At 47.5% G+C, this 22544-nt stretch overlaps 1 protein-coding gene across 1 annotated transcript; it reads right to left on the reverse strand.

The window, feature by feature from the left end:
• Positions 1–1738: 1738 nt before the first annotated feature.
• arrb1 (arrestin, beta 1) lies at positions 1739–22205 on the reverse strand. The gene is made up of 16 exons (XM_026193163.2): positions 21980–22205; positions 9939–9969; positions 9778–9838; positions 9621–9665; positions 9173–9369; positions 8001–8060; positions 7780–7847; positions 7486–7621; positions 7009–7093; positions 6860–6932; positions 6599–6736; positions 6424–6507; positions 5849–5872; positions 5644–5714; positions 4302–4350; positions 1739–2969 (listed from the first exon to the last, which is right to left on the reverse strand). Exons 1-16 carry the CDS (start codon positions 21997–21999, stop codon positions 2858–2860), a joined length of 1254 nt encoding a protein of 417 aa, XP_026048948.1. The 5' UTR covers positions 22000–22205; the 3' UTR covers positions 1739–2857.
• Between the last annotated feature and the right edge of the window lie 339 nt (positions 22206–22544).

A 22544-nucleotide genomic window follows, 5' to 3' on the forward strand; every position in this document is an offset into this window, starting at 1 on the left:
CACTGCAGCATCACTGAGAGTTAAAAACTGTCTAAATTCTTTCATCTTTAATAAAAGTGTAACAGGTGTAGCAATTAAGTTTAACATCCAGGCATCCATGAAAACAGAATTTATTCAATTTAAAGAAGTTAGAAGTTAGCAGGAAGTTAGCTCGCTAGTTTCCACCTAAACATGATATAGCATGTTCTGACTGGGAGATTTCTGAAAAATTTCAAACATACAGCTTTGTTATCACTTCCAACATAAATGAAGACAGAAAACTAAACAGCAGTGACGTTTGTAGGGTTACTAAAGTTGGGCTAGCTGGTATATAATGATGTGCTACGTGATCGCTAGCGACACAGCTATGTTAGCATAACAAACACAGTGAAGCTGGAGGATGAACGCTAACTCTTTTCCACTCGATAAAAGTTAACGTGAGGGTTTCCGATGGTTAGGGACAAATGCAATCGCATGGCAGGATGCTGTAAACGGACCAAACTTCAGTCAGGAGAACAACTGAGATAATCCATCCACAATACGAGGTTAGTCATTAATATACTGCAACAACATGGGAATAGAACAGCTGCAGAGAATTCAGCATTAATGAATCAATGGTACAGAAGTGGAGGAAGCAAGAAGAATGAGTTGAGTAAAGTTTGACTTATTTGACTGTTTTGTTTCGCTTAATGCGCCTTATAATCTGAAAAATATGCTAGTCTTTATCTGCCTTCAGCTCACCCTTTTCCCAGCATCCTCCTCTGTTGCACCAACCTTCTGCATGTCCTCCTCCACTACATCCATGAATCTCCTCTGAGCTCCTCGTCGGTTGAAAAGTTCGTTTTTGTTTAGTTTCATGAATCCAGACAAATGGGGACACAAACGTCCTTTTATTTAAGATCCAGTGAAATATACAAGTTTTCCTCACGCCCCGCCAAAATGAACAGTCAGACACAGCTGATGTTTTCTGTTTTTTCTTAAACTGTACGTTACAATGCAAAAACTGGTTTCAGTCTGACTTTAAAGTAAGCAGAAACACATCTTACCCCTCATACAGGATGTTTGAGACTCTTTAACTTTGAATCTTTTCAAAATAAAGGTTTGCACAATTTCTTTACCTGCTCAAGTCACCTGATACGACATATGGATGGATGACATCCCTGCCAATTCTCTTACAAATCATTGATGAATTTCCATGTGGATTCTCTTTCTTCAGCACAGCCACTAGTTTTACTTTGTTTCTGTAAAATCAGCCGGCACGTAGGGATTGCCCATTAGAGCGCTAATCTTCAGCGGTCTAAGGAGCCAGTCCCACAGGCCGAGAGACCGGAGAACGACCCACTGGCAACCTCTGGTCATTGTTCACCAGCCAGCTGTGAGTGGTTAATGTAAAAGAAGGCCGCTACGCCACAAACCTCTCTGTGACTGCCTCCATCACCTGTAGTTTGCATATAAGACGTTGAGTCATCTGCAGACCAGTAAAAGTTGCATCTTCCATGCAAACTTCAGGCAACTGAGGCAGTCTGCCACAGGCCAGAACAACCACAGGAGGCTTTTGTTGCAGCACCATATTTCACCGAGCAACTGCCACAACCACTCGCCACCCAGTCACCAGCAGTGAGTGTTTGCTAGGAGGCCTGTGTGATGACCTCTGACCGCAACACTGTTCTATCAGATTTTATTTAGTGAATAAAATAATATTTTCCATTTTGCTTGCTGTCTCTGAGTTTCAGTTCAGTTTCAATAAAAGATCTTTCGGTTTATTTTCAGTTTTAAACTTTATTACATTTAAGGTAAGTGAAGATTTACTGGGTGACGAAATGTTTCGGATATTTCAGTAGAAATTTAACATTATTAGCTTCAGAATTAGCCTGTCACACTAAAGTGACTCATAATTATCAGAATGTTGTTTGAGGAAACAAAATATATATCTCTCCAGTCTTAAAAGCATTCACAACGATCAGGCCACAGTTCGAACAGTTGCTCTTTAAATTTCTGCCAGATGTCTGATTGTTTCAGTTAAACAGAGGTAAAGGTAACAAACACGTAAAGGATGCCAATTATATTTGTCTGACACATGTATCATATTAAAGCGCAGCGTTTACTTTAAGGCAACATGAAGCCGTGCTGATTTTAACAGAAACGAAGCGAATGGACGACCAGCGACTACCTGCAAGGAAGAAAATCGTTCTGATGATGATTCGGAAAATTATCAGCATGAACACATGAAACTGTATGCTATTTAAAATCAGTTTGATTATTCATGACATTAATAAATCATAGAAAGTATTTATTCATGCAAACTAGGCCACCGGTTGCTGTTAAATGGTCGGTGGCTCACTCTGACAGTTTGAGGTCCTCTTGTCGGGCGGCCCAGCAGATCACTTCGCTGCCGTTTCCCATCTGCTCTGCAGCTTCAGCAACACCGACTACAGATGGTTACTCAGCAAAATCCTCCATCGGCTGAAGTTTGTCTCCAGTGGCAGAGGGTTCAAGATCAACCGAGGCTGGCAGTGTTGTTTCTAAAGACTTTAAACTAATCTCAACACAACTTTACATCTGTTTGGTCCCTAATGGAAACACTTAGAACAAAGAGACATTAGAGGCATGCTACCAGCTGTCGTTAGGAGCTGCCGGGTCGGCGCTCCAGGCGACTCCGTCGGAGCAAAGAGCCGCTCCGATGTCTAGGCTGCAGTATTCTAGTTTTTTTTTTAAACACCTCACCGGGACTCAGAGAGGACAGACATGAACGAGCACACAAACACGGCACCACCGAGTGTTTAAAGGGTGTCCAGACTGTGGTTTGACCTAAAGGTGAACTCCATTAGCTCCACACTACATACAGCAGCAAAACAACAGCCGCAGTGTCTCCTCCCCTCTATCTGTCGTCCAGTTTGGGCGAGTCCACCGGCTCCTCGTCTTCATCCTTGTCATCTTTTGCTCCGATCAGCCGCTGGCGGGCAAAGTCTTCGAAGATGATGTCATCGTCGCTGAGGGAGGGAGAGGTTATGGAAGTTAAATCAGAGACGCTAACTTGGTCATATGATTTTTGGTTTGAAATGAGTAATATGGCACTTATTAAATGTTTATTGTTTCGTATCCGTGGTTACCAGCGTTGGGAGCGTTATTTTTCTGTAACACGTCGCCGCACTAACATCTTAGTTACAATTAGTCGATATTTTACTGGTTAGCAACAAAAAGCTCTCAAACATTTTTGTGAATTCAACTTTCGTTTATGGACGTAATCGCGCCGAGACTCGTTTACAACGCATTTTAATCAGCTGATATGAGACGGTGCCTGGGACGGCTTTGTGTTCAGGCTGGTGAGCGAAGAAACATGTCCGAGCCTCCAAATTTCATAAACATTTGTGAATATAATGAACATGTAATGAAATAAAAAGTGAAAATAAAAAAGGCCAAACATATAAAAACAGTCCTGTGAATTTTTTTCAAACTATATTTACATTTTTTTATTTTCAAACTTGGTCTTTCGACCCACTTTTATATGACAGGGCCACATGAAACAAGACTAAAGTGGAAATGAAGGTTTTCTTCTGCTCTGACAGCAAAACGAGTGGATAAATCCTCCATCCTCTTTACTGTGACCATCGATATCCTCACATCTGTCCATTTCATTTTGTACCAACGCGCCCATCTCCCCAGTGTCTTCATCGCCACACTGTGTTTACTTGCTGAGAGAGCAGAGGGGACAGCAGCCGCGCCACTTTTAAAACAACAACTTTAACCGACGTGAGAAAGCTAACGGGCCATGACCCCGCCCTGCCATTTAGTAATGAGATTAATAATTACAGACGAAGCTGAAGACGAGCTGGAGACGGCAGAAAGAGTGTTTCACTGCTTTTACTTCTTCTTCCCCCTGTACAGACGTCTGAGGTAACAAAGACAGGAAGTGGAAATATTCGTTGGGCTGCAAGGAAAGAGGAAATAAAAACACACAAACGAGGAAGTGGCCTCGCTGTTCTGTATTTCATCTTTGCAGCTGGAGTCATTTCCTTTGTTGTTGCGTACGCATGAAATGATAATGAGTAAATTGCAGCGTCGGCTCACAGCGCTCGCGTTTGGCTGTGCTGGCAGCAGAACGAGTTTCCAGTTTAAAGCCCATTTCCTGCAGCTCCCACAGCAGCAGGCATTAAGACGCATTAAGACTGAAACTCTGGAGACGAGTCCATCACTGTTAATGCTGCAGCGGGCGCAGAGGAAACCTGTCTGCTGTCAGTGTTATTGATGAACCCGTAAACCAGAGCAGAACCAATCAGAGTGAGGAGGAGAGGCAGCGGCGAGACGGGAAGACGGCTGCTTACTTTGTGTCAAACTCGATGAGGTTCGCGTCGACTGGAGCCTCGTCTGCAGCTGTGGAGGAGCGAGAGATCACAGTTACACACCTGAGGAAAACTCTTGGCTCGTCTCTGTCAGAGCCAATTCAATCTTCTCACACCGACTCGTTTAAAATCCCCACACACCCTCAGTCTGAGCCTGGCTCCGGTCGTGATGGTCTGACCTGTCAGACAGCCCCGTGGAGCGCCGTCTTTGCGTCTGGAGCTCAGGTTTACTGAGGGAGACCTGATGACTCCGAGCAGCTCAGCTCTGGGTCTGTTCTCCACAACCGCCGCAAACAAGGAGGAAGAACTGCAGCAGGGCCGCAAGCACGGATTTACGTGGGTCTCTAACCGAGGCTGTGGGCAGGGGAGGAGCCAAATCCCAGTATCACACCAGTGCATTCAGTTACTAATAAAATATGGCTCTGAGGGACGCCGGCTTCACTTAGTGCATGAGTCACATGACACGCCGAACTTTGATGTGAGCGTGGACGGAGCCTGCAGCAGAGAGAGAGCCCTCCTCTTCCAGTTGGGTACACCTGTACAGGTGGCCAGTCTGACGCAGGGCTAACACAGAGAGACAGACAACCACTCACGCTCACATCTGTGGGCGGCAGCTATCTAAAGTAAGCATCTGTGGGAGGAAGCCGGAGTACCCGGAGAGAGCCCACACAGACACGGAGGAAAAGGCTCCGCTGGACTCAAACTCAGGACCTTGCTGCTATGAGGCAACAGTGCTAACCACTGCTCCACCGTGCCGCCCACAGAGAAAGATGAGAACCATGGCTCTGTGGTCGGTCAGATCCAGCTAATGCAAAGACAGCCCGGCTTTGTTAAACCTGACTCAGAGGATGCTCCGGTGCTGTGTCTGCTGGGCTGAACCTCCATGTGTCGCCACCGTCTCATCATCTCTTATTTACATTCGTCTTCTGAGCGTGCGTCCTGATCGCCGCTGCAGACCCTGCAGTTCTGCATTGTCACCTCCCACTAGCGTCTCTATTTTACAGCCCTAGCAGCTCTTGTAGAGCCTGTAGTGGGCGCTTCTAGAGGAGAAGAAGAAGAGTGCCGATTTGTCAGCTGACTCACCGGGACAGAGATCAGCCTTAAACACCTGAAGATGAATCCACAGCAGCATATTATCAGCATGTGGACATCATGAATACTATTACACTGAACATCAAATATTAATATGCTGCATTACAAATGTCTGCTTTCGAGGTCAGGTGACGCTCTGACCCTTTGAACCTGCGGCTGATAAAGGATGATGTAACGCATCATTTTAACTTCCTGTGTCTGTGAACGTCAGCAGGAACAGGAAGTGTCTCACCTTCCCTGTAGAAGGACTCCTCTAAAGGCTTCGGGTGCATTAACGTGAAGGGCAGCTCGACCGAGACGTCACTGAAACACAGATCATTGGTAACAACACAATAAAAGCATTTATGACCACGTCAGCACTGAGGTGTTCAGTGAGGTGTTCATGCGATCTTTGTAACTCTCGGTGTTTCCATCAATGCGAGAACATGAACGGTTACCTCGCTGCCAGATCTCCAAGGAGCCTGAAATCAATAAAAAGAAAGAGTTTCAGCTTCAATACAAGAGCACAGAGGATTTACGACGAGTGCATCCCAACGCTGTGGACATTTTCACATAACATCTTTCAAACGAACACAGATGCAGATTTGTTATGGTCCATGCACAGTTAAATAGCTTATCTCCAGTTTAGAAATGGGAACTTCTGCCCTCTGATGATTCTGCAGGTTTTTAAATCTTTTGGGCACCAGGTTGTGAGTGTTGATCAGGCGACCGCGTGCCACACGGCTGAGACGGCCGGCCGGGTTTGAGTCCGAACCCCGGGCTTTGCCACATGTCTGCCCCCTCTTTCCTGTCCTAGTCTATCAAATAAAGCTGAAAAGGCCATAAATAACATTTCTGTTTGTCACCAGCTGAGGGGTCTGATTTGTGGACGATATAACCTGAAGCTAAAACGCCACAGTCTGCACAGAGAGCAGAGCGTCACACGACGGCGTGACGAACAAGGATTAACATCTGAGCTCAGGGTCAGCAGGCGACCATTTAACATTTAAAGCTCCTCTCGCACGATACTGACCCGCCACGAGACACAACCAGCTTCACTTTGACTTTGTAGGACACGATGATGCCGAGAATCTCCTTATTGGCTCCATCTCTCAACCTGCACAGCAGACAAAATATTCACACGTCACTCTGCTTGGCTGTCTCGGCCCCGCTGGCAGCGAAGGCGGCGTGAAGGCGGCTGGACTCACAGCGTGCTGGACGCCAGGTTGGTGTCCTCGTGCTTCAGTTTTCCGTCCAGAGCGAGACCTCGTTTCTCGCGATTGTTGGCCAGAAACGGAGTGAGGGTGAAAACTTTGCAGAAAGTCGAACTGGGAGCCACAACGTCACTGAGGAGAGGGAAATAGAGAAGCTTCAGCTGATTTCACATTAGAGAGCTCGTCAGCAGCGTCAGTTTTTCGCTTACTCCAACTTTTGATTCCTTAGTGTCAAACTTTATGGATGAAACTCACTCTGACTCCTCGGTGGCCACGGGACATTTGTACTGAGCCGTGTTGAACAGGCAGATGTCGGCGTACTGTCGCACTGTGGACACAAATATCAGCATTTAGGAGGACGTGGAGACGTGGAGATACACACAGGAAGCAGCGCCCTGACTTGCCTGAGATCTTCATCTTCTTCACGGTCTTGTTGGTGTTGTTGGTGACGTGAACGTTGACGCTGATTGGCTCACCGTGGTAATAGATCTGAGACACAACAGACAGATGACCTCACGGCTCACAACAACCTTTATGACATTCACCTGGTTAAATCGGCGTACAGGCTAAAAGTTTGTGTTATTAGGGGCGTGGCCTCCATGACTGGCAGGTGGATGGTGACACCTAGACCTCTGCACCTTGTTGTGCTGTTGGAGCCTATTGGAGCATTTCTAATGACATCACGTGACCAATAACATGTGTGCTGGGAGGTCGCTGCACTAACAGAGCGTCCCGGAGTCTGAGCTCCAGTTTAAGTGAAATTCAAAGATTTGATTGGCTGTTACTCTGATGAGCAGGCAAACACTTCCGTTTGTGCTCCATAGATGAGCTCTGCTGGCTGCTGGTGGGTGAACTGAGTGAATCTGTCCCTCAGGAGTTACCTCCTTGTCCAGCGAGGCCTCCAGGTGCAGCGGTTTGTCCGACATCAGGAACTGTCTGGTGGTTTCTGCCGTCGGCTGAGGGCCAGGTTTCTCTGGAGCGTACTGCACCTTCCTGATCACCAGACGCACAGAGTTCCTGCAGCAACACAACATAGCTCAGACATTTATTTCAGAGTGGATGTGTCCCAGATTATTCTGTTCACGTGTGTGTGCGGGCACGAGCGCTCTCAGTTTCATTCATAATTCACGTCTTTGTTGTGCCGCTCGGCCGGACTGCGGCTGACTCACGTTTACCTTTTGTGGATCTTTTCTTCAACATTTTCGGCACAGAAAGCTTTCACCTCAAAGTCGACTCCGCAGGCCTGAGGACACACCACAGCGAGACGTGTCTTCAGATTCATTTAAATCCAGACACGTTTCCACCTTTGAAAGGAGCTTCAAACCCAGAGGGTCTGCACGGCGGCACGAATCGAGCACAAAGCAAAAGAAAATGACAGCGGACGTCGTGGCTTTACCTTTCCGGTGTCCTCCGGTCCCGGCTGCAGGGTGACCGAACACGGCAGGTTCAGAGGAATCTGAAAAGATATGAAATATTCAAAACATCTGAAACATTTATGGGCAGGGCAGAGAGTGAGGATGCTGCGGGTTCCTGCGCCGCCGTCGCTTCTCTTTGTTTTTCTGCATTTTCTGTTTTTGAACTCCAAGAACAAAAAGTTCCTCCTCTGGGTTTGTGAGACGAGAACATCTGTGAGGACGGGAAGCTCCCAGAGAAGACGCTGGACACATGAGTCACTGAGGCTTGATGGATGATGTTACGTGATGAAGCATCATGCACGAGGCAGCGTTTTAGCTGTTGTTTTCCAAACTAATTGAATCATTTATTCATTCATATCTCAACGAACAGCTTCATCTGTCATTATTTTCTACTAATGGATACATTTCCATTAAGTCCGGGATCCTGTTTACATGGATCTTTGTCAACTTTCCATGTAATTTCTCACAAATTGTTCAGAATGATGCAAAGATGAAATGAAGACATTTGATATCCAAGACTTCAAACATGGAGCCTGGCAGCTCGGCACCAATAACACCGGAGTTGGTGCAGCACGCCGAGAAAAAAACTAATTAGAAAAGTCTCAATATTAACGAGGAGGTCTTTGACGGCCTGATAACCACTGCCTGTTAGTGAAACGTGTGACGGCACGTGTCTGTTCACGCGTGTTTTTACTGTCAGTTACATGAAATCAGTATCAAACTGGTCCAACAGTGATGGCTGTGGCTGATGGCAGGGTGTCGTGATCGCCTGTGGTTTGTGTGGAAGACGCCAACTTGTCTGCAAACACTCGCTATGGACTCTCCGAGCTGTAGCAAATTTGCCTTCAAAATAAAAGCCTTTTGAAATGTGTTGGCTGCAGTGGGAAGTTTCACCACGGCTCGGGGAGTAAATGGGGTGTTTGCAAACTGCAGAAACCATGGCAACCAGCATCATCCTTGTGATGGAAAACACCCAGCGACAGCCAGCAACCTCAGCACCAACCGGTCGGGGAATAATCGTCTCCCCTTGCAACCGGAGGCTGCCAGGAAGCTGGTCTGCCTGGATCCAGCACCTCTGTGGGAGAATAAAAGCTAAAAGCACTCTGTCACAGATCAGCGGACAAATATTCAGGTGGCCCGGCGGCCTCCGTACCTCGAAGGTGAACGGGTAGGCGTGTTCTCCCAGTTTTTTAATCAGACGTTCCTGAAGACGAGTCAGAGTCTTCTTCTCTTCGGTGACCGGAGGAAACGCCTGGATGTTCGCCACAAACAGGTCCTTCCGGAACGTCAATCCGAGGACGTCCAAATCCTCGCGACCATAACGGAACGCACACGTCAGAGTCACAAACACTGATGGGGCGAGAACAAAGACAATCAGTGATGGAAGCTGATTAACAGAAAACCGAAACATGTTGCACATTAATGTGAGACGCCATCTTCCTGCTCGTGGTTTTTACAGCAGGACGTGAGCCCAAAGTGAAGCAGCGTGCTCTGATAACACCAGCCAGTGAGGTTTCTGGGTAATCGCTCACATCCACAGCTGCAGCGATTTCTCTGAGCAGCAGCTCAGCTTTCAGCTTTCCCGCACTCGGGCTTCTCACCTTTCCTCTCCTTCAGGTACTCCGGGTCGATCAGAACGACGCCGTCTGCGAGGAGAAAACAAGATCTTCAGCAAAGTCGCTTTTGCTTCAAAAGTCAACTTAAATTTAAATGTGAGTGAAGCTCCAGGATGGAGCCACAGACTGAACAAGATCTCACCGACAGGCTCCACCCGATCCACGTGGTCCACGAAGTCTCTCTTCCCCAGGTAGACGGTGAGCTGAGGGAGGAAGAGCTGCTGTTAGTCAGCCTGAAACTGTCGCTGCTGTTTCGGGCATCAGCAAACTGTCACACCTGCACTGTGCTAAAGGAGGACTCACCTTTCCATTGGGGCTGGCTTTCTTAAACACTCTGCAGACAGAGAGAAGAGCACAGGTCACACTGTTTGAGTATCTCATACTTTTAAATAAAACTGTCCAAGAAAAGTCTGGAAACAGTGAAACAGTCAGAGCGCGCCACACTTCAGGAATAAATTTTAAATTGTCGGAGTTTCTTCTGTTTTAGCAGCAGAAGTGGTTTCTCACATGACCCCTGCCTGTAAAACACCCAGAAAACTCAGACTACCCAAGCTGAGTGAGTCCAGGTGTGCTGCCAGATGTTGGTGCTGATGTATTTTGGGTTTCATGAAGCTCGTGTTGCTCCTAACCCTGCAGATGTGCTCCAGCCCTGAGCTGCGTTCACTCCTCTGAAGGCCACTGTTGGGGAGTAATGGAATACATGTACTGGCATTACATGTTAAATGCAAAATATGAGTAACTGTATTCCATTACAGTTACCACTTAAAAAGGTGGTATTCAGAATACAGTTACTTTGTTGAAATAAATGGATTACACAGCGGTACTTTCCTGTTTCATATGTTCGGCTGTCCCCTCGCTGTTTTTGGTCATTCTACTTGCGGCCGCATAACGACGTGAAGAAGTTTTTAAAAAAATTATTATTCAAAAAAGGATTTGATACGAAAGCAATAAGCAGACATCGGCCTAAAGAGTGTAGCCCAGCTGTAAGTAAGCTGTTAAGACTCGACTGTACGCTGTGTTCCTGTTTTCCTCTGAAACAATAAGTCCCGTTGGAGCCTTTCAACGCCTCTCTCTGTCGCTAGCAAAGTCGACCCAGACAACAAAGTAAAGCTAGTTTTCAGCTACGAGCCGACACGAACCCGCCGTATTAGCCAGAGGTCCCTTTACTACAGTTCGGAGCTTCAGTAACAGTAATAAATCACATTCATGTTGTTGTAAAAAGCATGATAATATATTAAGTAATCCAAAGTATTCAGAATAGTTACTCTCATTGAGTAACGTAACGGAATACGTTACAGAATACATTTTGGGGCATGTAATCTGTTACCTGTAGTGGAATACATTCTAAAGTAACCTTCCCAGCTCTGTCTGACACGTTGCTGACCTCATTCGGTCTGAAGCTTTGTCTCCATCTCTTTTCTTCTGACCGAGTGAAACTGAAGGTGGCAGGAGGCGTCCAGCCTGCAGCCGGCAGAGCCTCGGGGAGGCCCTGCTCTCCACACAGGGCCCAAACATCACAAACATCATCTTCACTATGAGAACCTCAAAAGGTTGATTCTGCTCATGTGGACGTAGCATTTTCAGCAGAGACTCAAACCTCAGTCACAGTGAAACTAGCCCACTGAATGAACAGCAAATGTGCTGTTTGTAAGGTTGTAAACCTGAAAACATCCAGATGAACAGAATCAACCTTTTGGGATTTCCTTACCTGGATTACTGAGCGTGCATTATCACTTTCATTATCAGAAGCTACTTTGCGCCTGTTTTGTGTATCGTGTCAGAGCAGAGCGATGATGAGCGCCAGGCTGTGACCAGCAGAGCTCTCGTGTCCACAGCTGTGCAGATTTCTGAGCTGAGAGTGATGCAAGAAGAAAACGAGTAAGTCTGGCTTCAGACGGGCTGTGAGTGTCGGAGCAGTGGCTGGATGACGTCTGGTGTTTGCTGGGACCCTGCACAGTCACATATTACAGAGGGTGTGCCGTCAGCAGCTTCCTCTCTGCATTTCTGTCTAATGCTGCCCGACAGCGTGACGCCCCTCTCCTCACCCCGCGTTAATGTTGTCATAAATTAGCTGATGGCTCCATTAGCTTTCAGCTTCCTCCTGAGTGGCTCTTCATCAATCACCAGCATCGGGACGCCGTTTTTAGCCGGAAACCGGAGGGACTCCTGGGAGCTGCCCACTGCACGATCACCTGCTCATCACACTCTCTGCAATTAGTCCAATTAAACCTTAACACGGAGCAGCTCTGCCATCTGAAATCACGAATCAGGCTGAGCAGCTGGAGGTAGAGCACCGGCTCTGTGACGGCGACAGCAGACGTTTATCGACCTCAGTGGTCACTTCTTGATTTTTAATCACAGCTGAGTGAACGTGTCGGTTTCAGACAAGGCCGGGACAAAACACGGCGTCCTCACAAACCGCTGTGCTAAACACTGGACATATAAATGCTGGTGTTTGTGTGAAATGAGAGAAAAGATGCTGAAAGCTTCGGTAACAGGAAGCGAGCGTCTGAGAGAGTGTAAACACGATTAAAGATTCATTGAAAGAGAGCAGAGCTGAATCTTCAGAGCCGAGGATGCGGTTAGAGCTTCATCGCACAGACGTGAATCAGTGCAGGGTTACAGCACGAGAGGGGCTCACATTTCATCTGAGCGCGAGTAACGACTTTATCACATCAAAGACGCCAAGACAGCTCAAAGACCAGCAAGAAGGCAGAGCTCCTTTTAAGCAAATATTATTACATTTGTCCACTTTTCCCTTTCTGGGTCCAAAGCTGCTGCCACACAGGCAGAGGTGAAGCACCTGGACAGGTACACCTGTTTAGAACCACCACTGAACCAAACAACAAGCTGAAATCAAAGACGTGTGGAGAAGCACCTGATGTGGGTTCTGACGTCCTCCTGCTCTTTCCTGTTTTCACGTCAGTGCTCAGGTTCATCCAAACTGAGCCCGGTCCCTCTGAGGCTCGTTCACACGTGAATAAACACACTTCCTGTGTAAGAGAGTGATGTGCGTCACCCCAAACACTCTGATGCATCATCATTGCTCCTTATTGTTGGGATTATTGTTGTTATCACTTAACCCTCTCGAGGCAGGCGTTGCAGATTTGCAACAGTTACAAACTAACAACCTGATCACCCCACAGACATATTGTTTTTACTCAGAAGTACCACTGCAGGTATTCGTTTGTGCATTAGCAACAAAAACGTAATTTGAGCCTGAGAGGGTTAAACTGATGTTTAATCCTGAATATCGATGAATATTGACGCGTATGGAGACATTTCTGTCACAATAAAAAACGTGGATTCTTCTACGCAACCGTCTGTTGGAAGGACTTTCACTGATTCATTTGCTCTCTTTCTGTGTCAGGAATAAGTTTGGTGCCTTTGAGATTTTCTCACGCGTCGTGGTTCGCTCGTGGTTGGTGCAGGTGAAGCGGCCGCGCCGCTGATCGATCGGCCGCTCTGACACAGGGGGAACGCTAACTGCCCGATCGATGCCTGATTGTTGTGTCAGCTCTGCAGCAGCAGACGGCCGATGATTGAAGACTCCCTCGATACCCAAACTGCAGCAGAGACTCAAACCGGCTTTTTTCGCCTCCTCAGATCTACGACCGTCAGGTGTGACTGGACTGTGTCCGCTTTCCCACAGAGCTGCTTCTCCGTTCTAGCCCTCGGCCGGCTCAGCATTAAAGCTGGACCTGGTTCTGCCGGGCTCAGGAACACGACTGAAAACCACCAGCACGAACGCATGAGGCTCGGCCTCAGCCACGCAGAGAACAGGCAGCTGGTTTCAGATTATATCCAGAGATCACAGATGCTCTGGTCTCTGGGCTGCAGAGGGAGGGACGCTTATCAGCGCTTACTTCATGACACCGGAAACACGGGAATCCAACAGAAACATCTGGCAGCCATTAAAAACATCTGTGCTTCAAACAGGTGTGAGCACAGTGTGAAAATAAAACCCACTGTGGGGAAATAAAGAGACATTTTCAGTGTCCTGACTCACACACCTGAACGACTGTGGAAATCAGTCACTGAAGATGTTTCACCAAGAACCGAAGGGGAACCAGCAGCGGCTGCTTTGGTCTCATTTAGTCAAAATCAACCCAGACTGTCGGGAGCTTTCCCACGGAGGAGCAGGTTTACACGAGCAGCCAGTTCAAACACAAACCTTTATTCCATTTTCTATTAAACATGAAACTCTGTGAAAAGCAGGCTGGAACCTGCAGCTCTCACAGTTACTGTCTCAGGTGATTTATTCTTCGTTCTGTGTGTTAAAACTGGGAAAAGCTCCTGGAGGCTCCGTGAATCCGCTGACTCCTCGGGTCCTCCGGCCAACTTTAGCTTTCACTTTAAAATCCCTGTAATTACTTTTAGGGCCTGGCACAGCCTGACTGCAGCATTAATCAATGAGCTGCTGATCACACTTACCGCTGACAGCTTTATTGGTACAGCACCTTTTAACAGTGAGCAAAATCTAAATCTTTATATGAAACAAAATGAGCAGATATAAAATAAAGACGAGGCCACGAGAACTGAAACCAGCCCGTTGTTTGTTTTTTAAAGAATAGAATATCTTTACACAGGAAAGATATGTACAAGTTACACATACACCTGCACACATACAGATACACCCATACAAACATGCACGGGGGGCATGTCCAGGGTGTGAGGGGTCCTTGATGATGATGCTGGCTTTCTGCTGAAGTCTGCCAGTATAATAGAATAGAATAGAATAGAATAGAATACTTTTTATTTGTCAATTTCTTCAAATGTACTTGCCATACAAAGGAATTGAAATTACGTTTCACACTGTCCCATGCGTAGACGTATAAATGTCTCTGAGGGGGTTAGTGAGGTGCCGATTGCCCGCTCTGCTGCCCTCACCACCCGCTGCAGTTTCCTCTTGCCCTCCATGGTGCAGCAGTTGAACCAGAGTGTGCAGCAGGAGGTCAGAAATCTCTCGATGGTGGAGCGGTTGTGGTTAATTAGCAGTCTCTGGGGTAACTGGGCCTGACGTAGTTTCCTGAGGAAGTACAGCCATTGTTGTGCTTTCCCTACCTGGTGGGAGATGTTTGTGGACCAGGTGAGGCCGGCCGAGATGTGGGCTCCGAGGAACTTAAAGCTCTCCACCCTTTCTACCTCCTCCATCAATGTAGAGGGTGGAGTGCTCAGTCGATTACCATCTCCTTGGTCTCGGCTGTGTTCAGATGCAGGTTGTTGTCGTCATCGCTTCAGATGCTGAACCTCCTCTCTGTAGCTGAATCATCGCTGTTGTCGATCAGTCCTATGATGGTGGTGTCAGCAAATTTTATAATGGTGTTACTGGTGTGGATTGGTGAACAGTTATGGGAGAAAAGTGAGTATAAGAGGGGACTGAGGACACACCCCTGTGGGACACCTACATTCAGGATGAGGGTGGAGGAGGTGTGCTCTCCCATCCTGATGTTCTGGGGTCACGCAGGAAGTCCAGTATCCAGCTGCACAGTGAGCTGCTGAGTCATGAGTTGCTTATTAACCAGTTTGTGGGGTTGGACTGTGTTGAAGGCAGAGCTGGTCCACAAACAGCATTCTCACACAGGTGTTGCTACTGTCCAGGTGAGGGCTGTGTGAAGAGCTGTTATTATGGCGTCCTCTGTCGACCTGTTTGCCCAGTATGTAAACTGGTGTGGCCGGTCCTCACTGCAGTAAAAGTACTAACACCAACCAAAAGTAGAAGAGGAAATATCCGGTAAGAGTCAAGCTCAAGGAACGCAGCGGTAACTCAAACAACCACAGCATGCAGAAGAGCATCTCTGAGGCCAAAGCAGCAGCAGGAGACCACACCGCTGCTGCTCAGGTCAGCAAAGGAAACTGAGGTTAAAGTTCACACAAACTCACAAAGGTGGAAAAACGCGTCCTGGTCTGATGAGCGCCGATTTGCGTCTGCGTTCAGCTGCTGCAGGTGTGATCGTCTCAGCGCTCAGATCTCCTCACACCAGCTTCATGAACCGTTCGCTGCACTCAGAGCAGCGACGGGAGATTCTCATCAAATCTGCAGCAGCTGTGTGCTGATGTCACAATGATGTCATAACGACGTGGACCAAAATCCCCGAACAGAACGGGTACAGCAGAGCTCTGTGTGGAGCAGCACCTTTTCATTCCCTCCCTCCTGATGTTCACAGCGGTCGTATGTGAATGTTAAACGAGTCACAAAGAAACCTGAGAGCGTGACGTGGCTCAGCTCTGTCCACTTACCCTCCACACAAGCACTCGAACAGATTCTGGGGCTGACGCTGCTTCCCGTGAAAACCTCCTCAGAGAGTCTCCCGAGCTGCTCTGTATGTCTGACTGATCAGCGGAGCTCGTTAATATTCTCCCGACACGACTCGTTCAGATCATTGAGCCCGAAAACACAGAAACACACTCAGACGACGGCAGCGCAGAAACGCTCCGCTGCCACATTCACCATCAGAATGAGCTGAAACATGTTTCTGCACGTCTCCTTTATTAGAGCTTCATTTTAGTGCGAGTCACAAACTGAAAGAAAAGGATGTGTGTGTGTGTGTGTGTGTGTGTGTGTGTGTGTGTGTGTGTGTGTGTGTGTGTGTGTGTGTGTGTGTCAGATGACCAGCAGTCAGAGAGGCAGAGGCCAAGCGTCCATCATCAGTGTCACTACGTCCGCTGTACTCAGAAAAGACTTCATGTCTCAGCCAATCCGGGCTCTGATGGCGGGTGCAGCAGTCTAAGCAGACCTTTAAAGTGGTTTACAGGAGGACTGCTCTCAAGTGCAGGCAGAGATACACAAGCAGCTGTTTGCAGACACCTGATCTCAGCTCAGACTCTCTCAGACAAATATTAAGAGCCCGATATGCAGAAAAACACCATCAACTGACTAAAGATGTGCAGGAACCAAAACTGCTCGAGTTCCTCATCAATAAGCCAGAAAGTCCCGGTTGCATCTGAGCATGCCCAGTTGGCCTGAAATACAGTACAGTGCAAAAGTTTTAGGCAGGTGTGAAAAACTGCTGTAAACAAAGAACGCTTTCAAAAATATAAATGATTGTTTATTGTCCCTAAATGTATTCTGTAGCAGGACAACGAGCCCAAACACACCGCCAAAGTCATGAAGAACTATCTCCAGTGTAAGTACTGGAAGTGATGGTGCGGCTCCCACAGAGCCCTGACATCAACATCATCGCGTGTGCCTGGTTACATGAAGAGACAGAAGGATGCAGATTAAGAGAAGATCTGTGCTTAGTTCTCCGAGACGTTTGGAACAACCTACCAGCCGAGTGCTCACACCAAATCCTGATTTCTCTTTTGTTCATTCACCGCATTTTGTTAATGGATGAGAATAAATGATTAAAACTTTTGTTTTGCAGCTCTGTCACTGAGGACACACCTGCAGGGTGAGCAGCACTGATGAGTTACAGGATGCACGCTGTCCACATCCACGAAAAACTACAAATAAGACATATTTAACTAAAACGAAAGAGTGCTGCCGTCTCAGACCACCTAAAGAAATGTGTCATCACGTCACAAGACCCTAACAGTTCCAACAAGACCCCAAAGCTAAGCTTAGCCGGTAAGTCCACAAGGAGACCTGAGGCAGTCATGCCTTACACAGCTGATGGATAAAAGACCAGGACTCCCTGTGGGACGCTGGCCTCGATCATGAGGGGGCAAAAAGTCCCAGAACCAAAATCAGAACCTGAATGATAATGTCATACCCCACCAGCTGTAAGATGAGCTACAGAACCTCATCCAGGACTCCCCACCTCCACCCTCGGGCTGAGGAGAAACCTGCTGTTGGTACTTGCCTGGTTTCAACAGCATCACGGTTGCTAACAGGCTCAGGTGTATTACGGTGCTACTCACCTGGTTTGAAGTTCTGAAGACATTTTGGCTATGAGCTAATGTTTTAGAGTGGATGGGGCAACAGGTTGTTTTCAGTCTGTTATGAAAGCCTGTGTGAAAGCTACACTGTGGTTATGTCACACCGTGATGGTGACGTGTGGCAGAGATTAACCTGCACAGCGCTTTCAGGTGCATCTGCTCGTCATTGCCATTAAACGAGTGACGTTTTCATCAAACGCTGTTATATTTCATCCTGCGGGGTTTTATAGCCAGCACTCAACGTGGCGCGCTGCAGGGTGTTTTCCCAGCGCTGTGCTTGTGTATAAGTGTTTGATTCACCTGCCAGTAGGGGGCAGAATGAGCAGTCTGTGCTACATTAGCACCAGTTTTGAAGAAGCAGTGTGGGGCAGTGGGGAAATCACTGCACCTGCAGCGTGCTCGGTTCGTCTGTTTCATCTGAAGTGTTTCTGCGACACTGCTGAGGTCTGAGGGGTGGAGCGCACTCAGCTGGAAGCTTTCTTCCTGCTGCTCACCTAAAAACAAAGGAAACGGAGGCTTTGGGCCGACTTTCTGATTCCAGTTCTCAGTGGACCTTTTTCCTTCTGACCCGGAGGTGTGTGTGGCGGCCATGATAGGAGTCGGCGGATCCTCCAAATAACAAAACGTTGGTGAGATGATAACACTGCTGTCGATGCTACGAGGGTCGCCACAGCTTTAACCTCAGACTCTGAGCAGTTTGGAAGCAGCTGAAGCTTCCTTTATTACCTCCTTTAGTAAAGGATGCATCAGAGCTTCCTTTATGAAACGAAAGGAGATGATGCCGTCCCACAATTCACAGCAACGACCCATCAGACCTTACAGTAAACAAACAGGTCATCATGTGACTTACTGCTGAGTTACCCACCAAATGACGGCCATCTTTGATCGACCACAGGTGAGCTCTCACCGTGTTACTGTGTGCATGTGCGCACTGTCTGCACACAGCAACCAATGAGAGCACAGCAGGTATCTGAGAGGAGCTTTTTGTAGTCCACCCGCAGGACTTTGTAGTTTCACCGCAGCAGAGCCTCATTATTATTATTAACAGTCTGTTTAAGGACAGCTGATTCTCCGAGTGCCGCAGTCCTGCTCTTCAAGTCCTTGTAAACAATCCTTTACATCTTTACTTCCCTTCCACTGAGGTCAAGGAAATGTAATTTGAGAAGACGCATGAGGTCCTTTTTTCACTATTTAACCACAAAGACTCATCTGCTTTCTGCAACAAGAACTAAAGCCGCTGAATGTTTGCACCGGTCCGTGGAAACTCAGGGAGGTTCTGTTGGTTCCTGCAAGCGTGAAGTTCTTCACATTTACATTCAGTCCAAACGGGTACAGGAGCCAGTCTGTGCACCACAGTGGATTTTAAACACAGCCCCATTTCAGGCGCACAGACTAACAACATTTCTAACTTTTATGATACTTTTATTGGGTGAAAGTGTTTAGCAGTCAACAGCAGGACGCCGCCACATGCCGCACTCGTTCAGCTGCTTCCTGTTTGTGGGTCTCTGCCTTCAGCTTTAGTATTTAAACGCAAACAAGTTCAACACTTAACCTGCTTAAAGAGGGAACAGGCCTCGCTCGCTGATCAAAGTGCTCCTTCATCAGCTGTCTATGTTTGGAGAAGCTAGACTGTATAAAACCTACACGGAACAAAATAACAAACACGTGTCCTGAGTGCAACACTAAAGCTCCTGACCTCACCGCCACCAGGAGCCTTCACACACGTCACCGCCTGCATTGGTGCTCGTACTCATGAAACAGCCTCAGTGCATCAAGGGTGTTGATCTGGGACAGCCAAGTATCCCAGAATGCATTGCACACAAAACAGCAAGCAGCAGTGGCAACAGCAGCAAAGCTGGAAGCTGGAGTAAACTTTCTGTTGCTGTGCCACAAAAGTCAGTTTTAATTTAGTTGTTTGGGCTTCATATCTGTGGGACTCATCACAGGTTTGAGTCGACTGATCAAAATATTGCCAAACTGAAAACTCCAGGGACGTTTTTTCGCCCTTTTCTTGGATGTCTCTGGGTCTGACACAAATATTGCTGCATCTCGACCTGATCACACACCTGAAGGATGTCCTAAAATACTTTAAGCTGCACACTTTGTCATTGTTTGTCTCTTGTAAGCATTGGAGAGACGATGACTCAGTAGTCCTGTTGTAGTTCTCTGAAGTGCATCGCCGGGGGCGTACGCATAGTTGGTCTCTGCAGATTGGTCAGGCAGGCGTGAAGACGTCCACACCAATCATCAGCTCACCATCTCATGAAGAAATTTACATCACTAGCAGATTCGCAGACACGGAAAAGGTCTTGACAAGCACACGCCCAAATGGTGGTCCTTCCATGAAGCTACACCATTAGTGTGCATAAGCTGCCTTGTTGGGGACGCCTTCCCCGTGTTACGGCCTCATTGGTGGGACCCAGTCTCATTGCCCCATCTAGGAAAGGGGCTCATCAGTGAGAGCCTAGTTGTTGAGCCTTTGCCCTCGTGTGATTCCTCCATCACCACAGGCTTTCAGCACACTGTTGAAGGTGGAGGATTATGGATTGGACCACCAGCTGGTCAAATTGCCAGCGGTCCCCAACCCCCGGGCCTCGGACCGGTACCGGTCCGTGAGTCGTTTGGTACCGGGCCGTGAGAGTTGAGACTCGGGTGTGAAATGTATGGTTTTCAGGGGTTTTAGCGGTTTTTAGTGTTATTTTGTTATCGTTTTTTTCGTTAACTCGGTTTTCCTGGGTCTTTTCATGTGTGTTATGAATAAATCTTCTTTTTTTCGGTACCAGTACTAGTTTTATTTTGTTGTATTTATCCGCGGCACCTTAAAGGCCGGTCCGTGAAAGTATTGTCGGGCACAAACCAGTCCGTGGCGCAAAAAAGGTTGGGGACCGCTGCACTAGGCTCCAAAATATTTAATTTGGTCAAAGTGCCAGCGAAGTCCTGACTCTGAGGATCCCTGAGTTCTCAGTCTGATACTGGGAATGCAAATGTGTGATTCTTCCTTGAAAAATATCAGCTGTGGAACAAATAAGCTGATGTTTTGATCCAGCTTCCTGTTAGGAGGCTCTTTCAAAGCTTCGCCTAACCTGAGATTGTGAAGTTCCTCTGGTGGGTGTACAAGGAGTCAAAGAGCGAGTCAGCTGACACTGACTGTAATGGACTAAGAAAGCCCTGGATTTTGAACCCAAAGCTGTAGTTCCTCTGACGTCCAGCAGAGACAGCAGTGAGTCCACCTCACAGACTATCCAGCAAAGAAAACGTGTTTCCAGCCTGATACACAAGCTGTTCTGCTTCATAACACTTTTAATAACGCACCTAGATTAAAGTTTGCATTATTAGGGGCGTGGCCTCTCTGACCAACAGGTGGATGGGGACACAGGCGGCTGCAACTGCTAGCTGGCTGCTAGAGTTCACCTAAGCTAACTCGAGTCCCTGCACTGGACCTCTGGACTGTTGCTGTTGGAGCCTTTTGGAGCATTTTCAATGGCATTATCTGACCAATAACGTGGCTGCGGATGTTGATTGGATGTTACTGATCAGCAGGTGAAGAGTTTCATTAAAGCTGGTGGAGAGGTGAGACATGGGCTTAGAACCCCTGTAACCTCCTAGCACAGATCCAGAACTTGTCCCAGTAAATCAGTCACGCTCTCCTGTCAGAAACATGACGTCTGCTTTCTGTGGTGATACTGGAGTGATAACAGGTGTGTTAGGAGGCTGTGGGTGTGCTGGTTTAGGTGAGAGCTGTTCAAGTCCTGTTTGGACTTTTGTATTTCAGTCTTTGGGTTTGGGCCGTTTCTTCCAGTTCAGGAGCAGTTTGTCATTTTCATTGTGACTGTCACAAAGATGCACAGAGAGCGCCAGCCTGTCTGAACATGGTCACACCCTGATGCGTACCTGTTATCGCCACAGTCTGGGATCAAATATTTTAACTAATAAAAACTAAAAACAGCCTCTTCTGATTTGGCCTCCTGACACATAGTTAAATGTTTTCCTGGCTTTTCTTTGTTTTAGTTTTGCAGCTCTGTGACTGCATTTCTCTGTCGTGCACTCGGAGTAACAGCGGCTGTAAAACATGAGCTCGCCTTTAAACCCTCCAGATGACGCGTGAATGAATCAGAGTGACACACGCTTACATACTTTTACTACAGTATCACTACAAGTACTGGCAGTGATATATTTCTCTGGTAATCTTGTTTCTTTCACAAAGATGGGTTTCCCCCCATGTTTCCTGTGTGTCTGACTGTCAAAATAAAAGACAGAAAAGCCCCAGGCAAACACAGCAAACCTGTCAGTGCCATCGAGACGTCACAGTCCTCGAGGTTCGGACACAACGTTATGTAACGTTACAGCAACACACACACACACACACACACACACACACACACACACCTCCTAACGGATCGATCTGTGTGACACACACACACATTTATCAGGGTGCATTACTGCACACACCCATTAAATCTTACCTTGTTCCTTTATCTCCCATCCCGACGATGTCGACAGCAGCCGGGCGGAGAGATGATGGAGGAGGATGGAGGGATGCCGTCACCGTGGAAACTGAGGGCAGGATATCTCTCTCTCTCTCTTTCTTTCTCGCTCTTTCTCACTCAGGAAGCCGTTGTCATGCCATCAGAGTGTCCTCAGCAGGAGGAAAAACCTCCATCTGAGCTGCGACTGAACGAAGGACTGACTGAATCCACCACTCTGCCCCTCCTCCTCTTTAACTCGCCTCCTTCCTTCCTCTCAGCGCCTGGCATGCTCTCCCCCTCTCTCTTCTGTCAGACTCATTAGCAGTAAAACATGTTAAAACAGGAGACACCCAGAGGACAGATTATATTTCTGTCTGACAGGAGCATCACACTGACAGCTGGACTCTGACCTCCACCCTCCTTACATCTGTCCTTCATTAAATAAATATTTATTTCCTCTAAATTTGGACACTTTCCAGGCTTGAATGTTTACAGCCCGAGGAAGGAAACGAAGAAAGTCGCTGTCGTTCTTTCTATGAACATTCACTGCCAGCTGCGCATC

This window comes from Astatotilapia calliptera, chromosome 14, assembly GCF_964374335.1.
Source record: "Astatotilapia calliptera chromosome 14, fAstCal68.1, whole genome shotgun sequence".
Classification (NCBI taxonomy): domain Eukaryota; kingdom Metazoa; phylum Chordata; class Actinopteri; order Cichliformes; family Cichlidae; genus Astatotilapia; species Astatotilapia calliptera.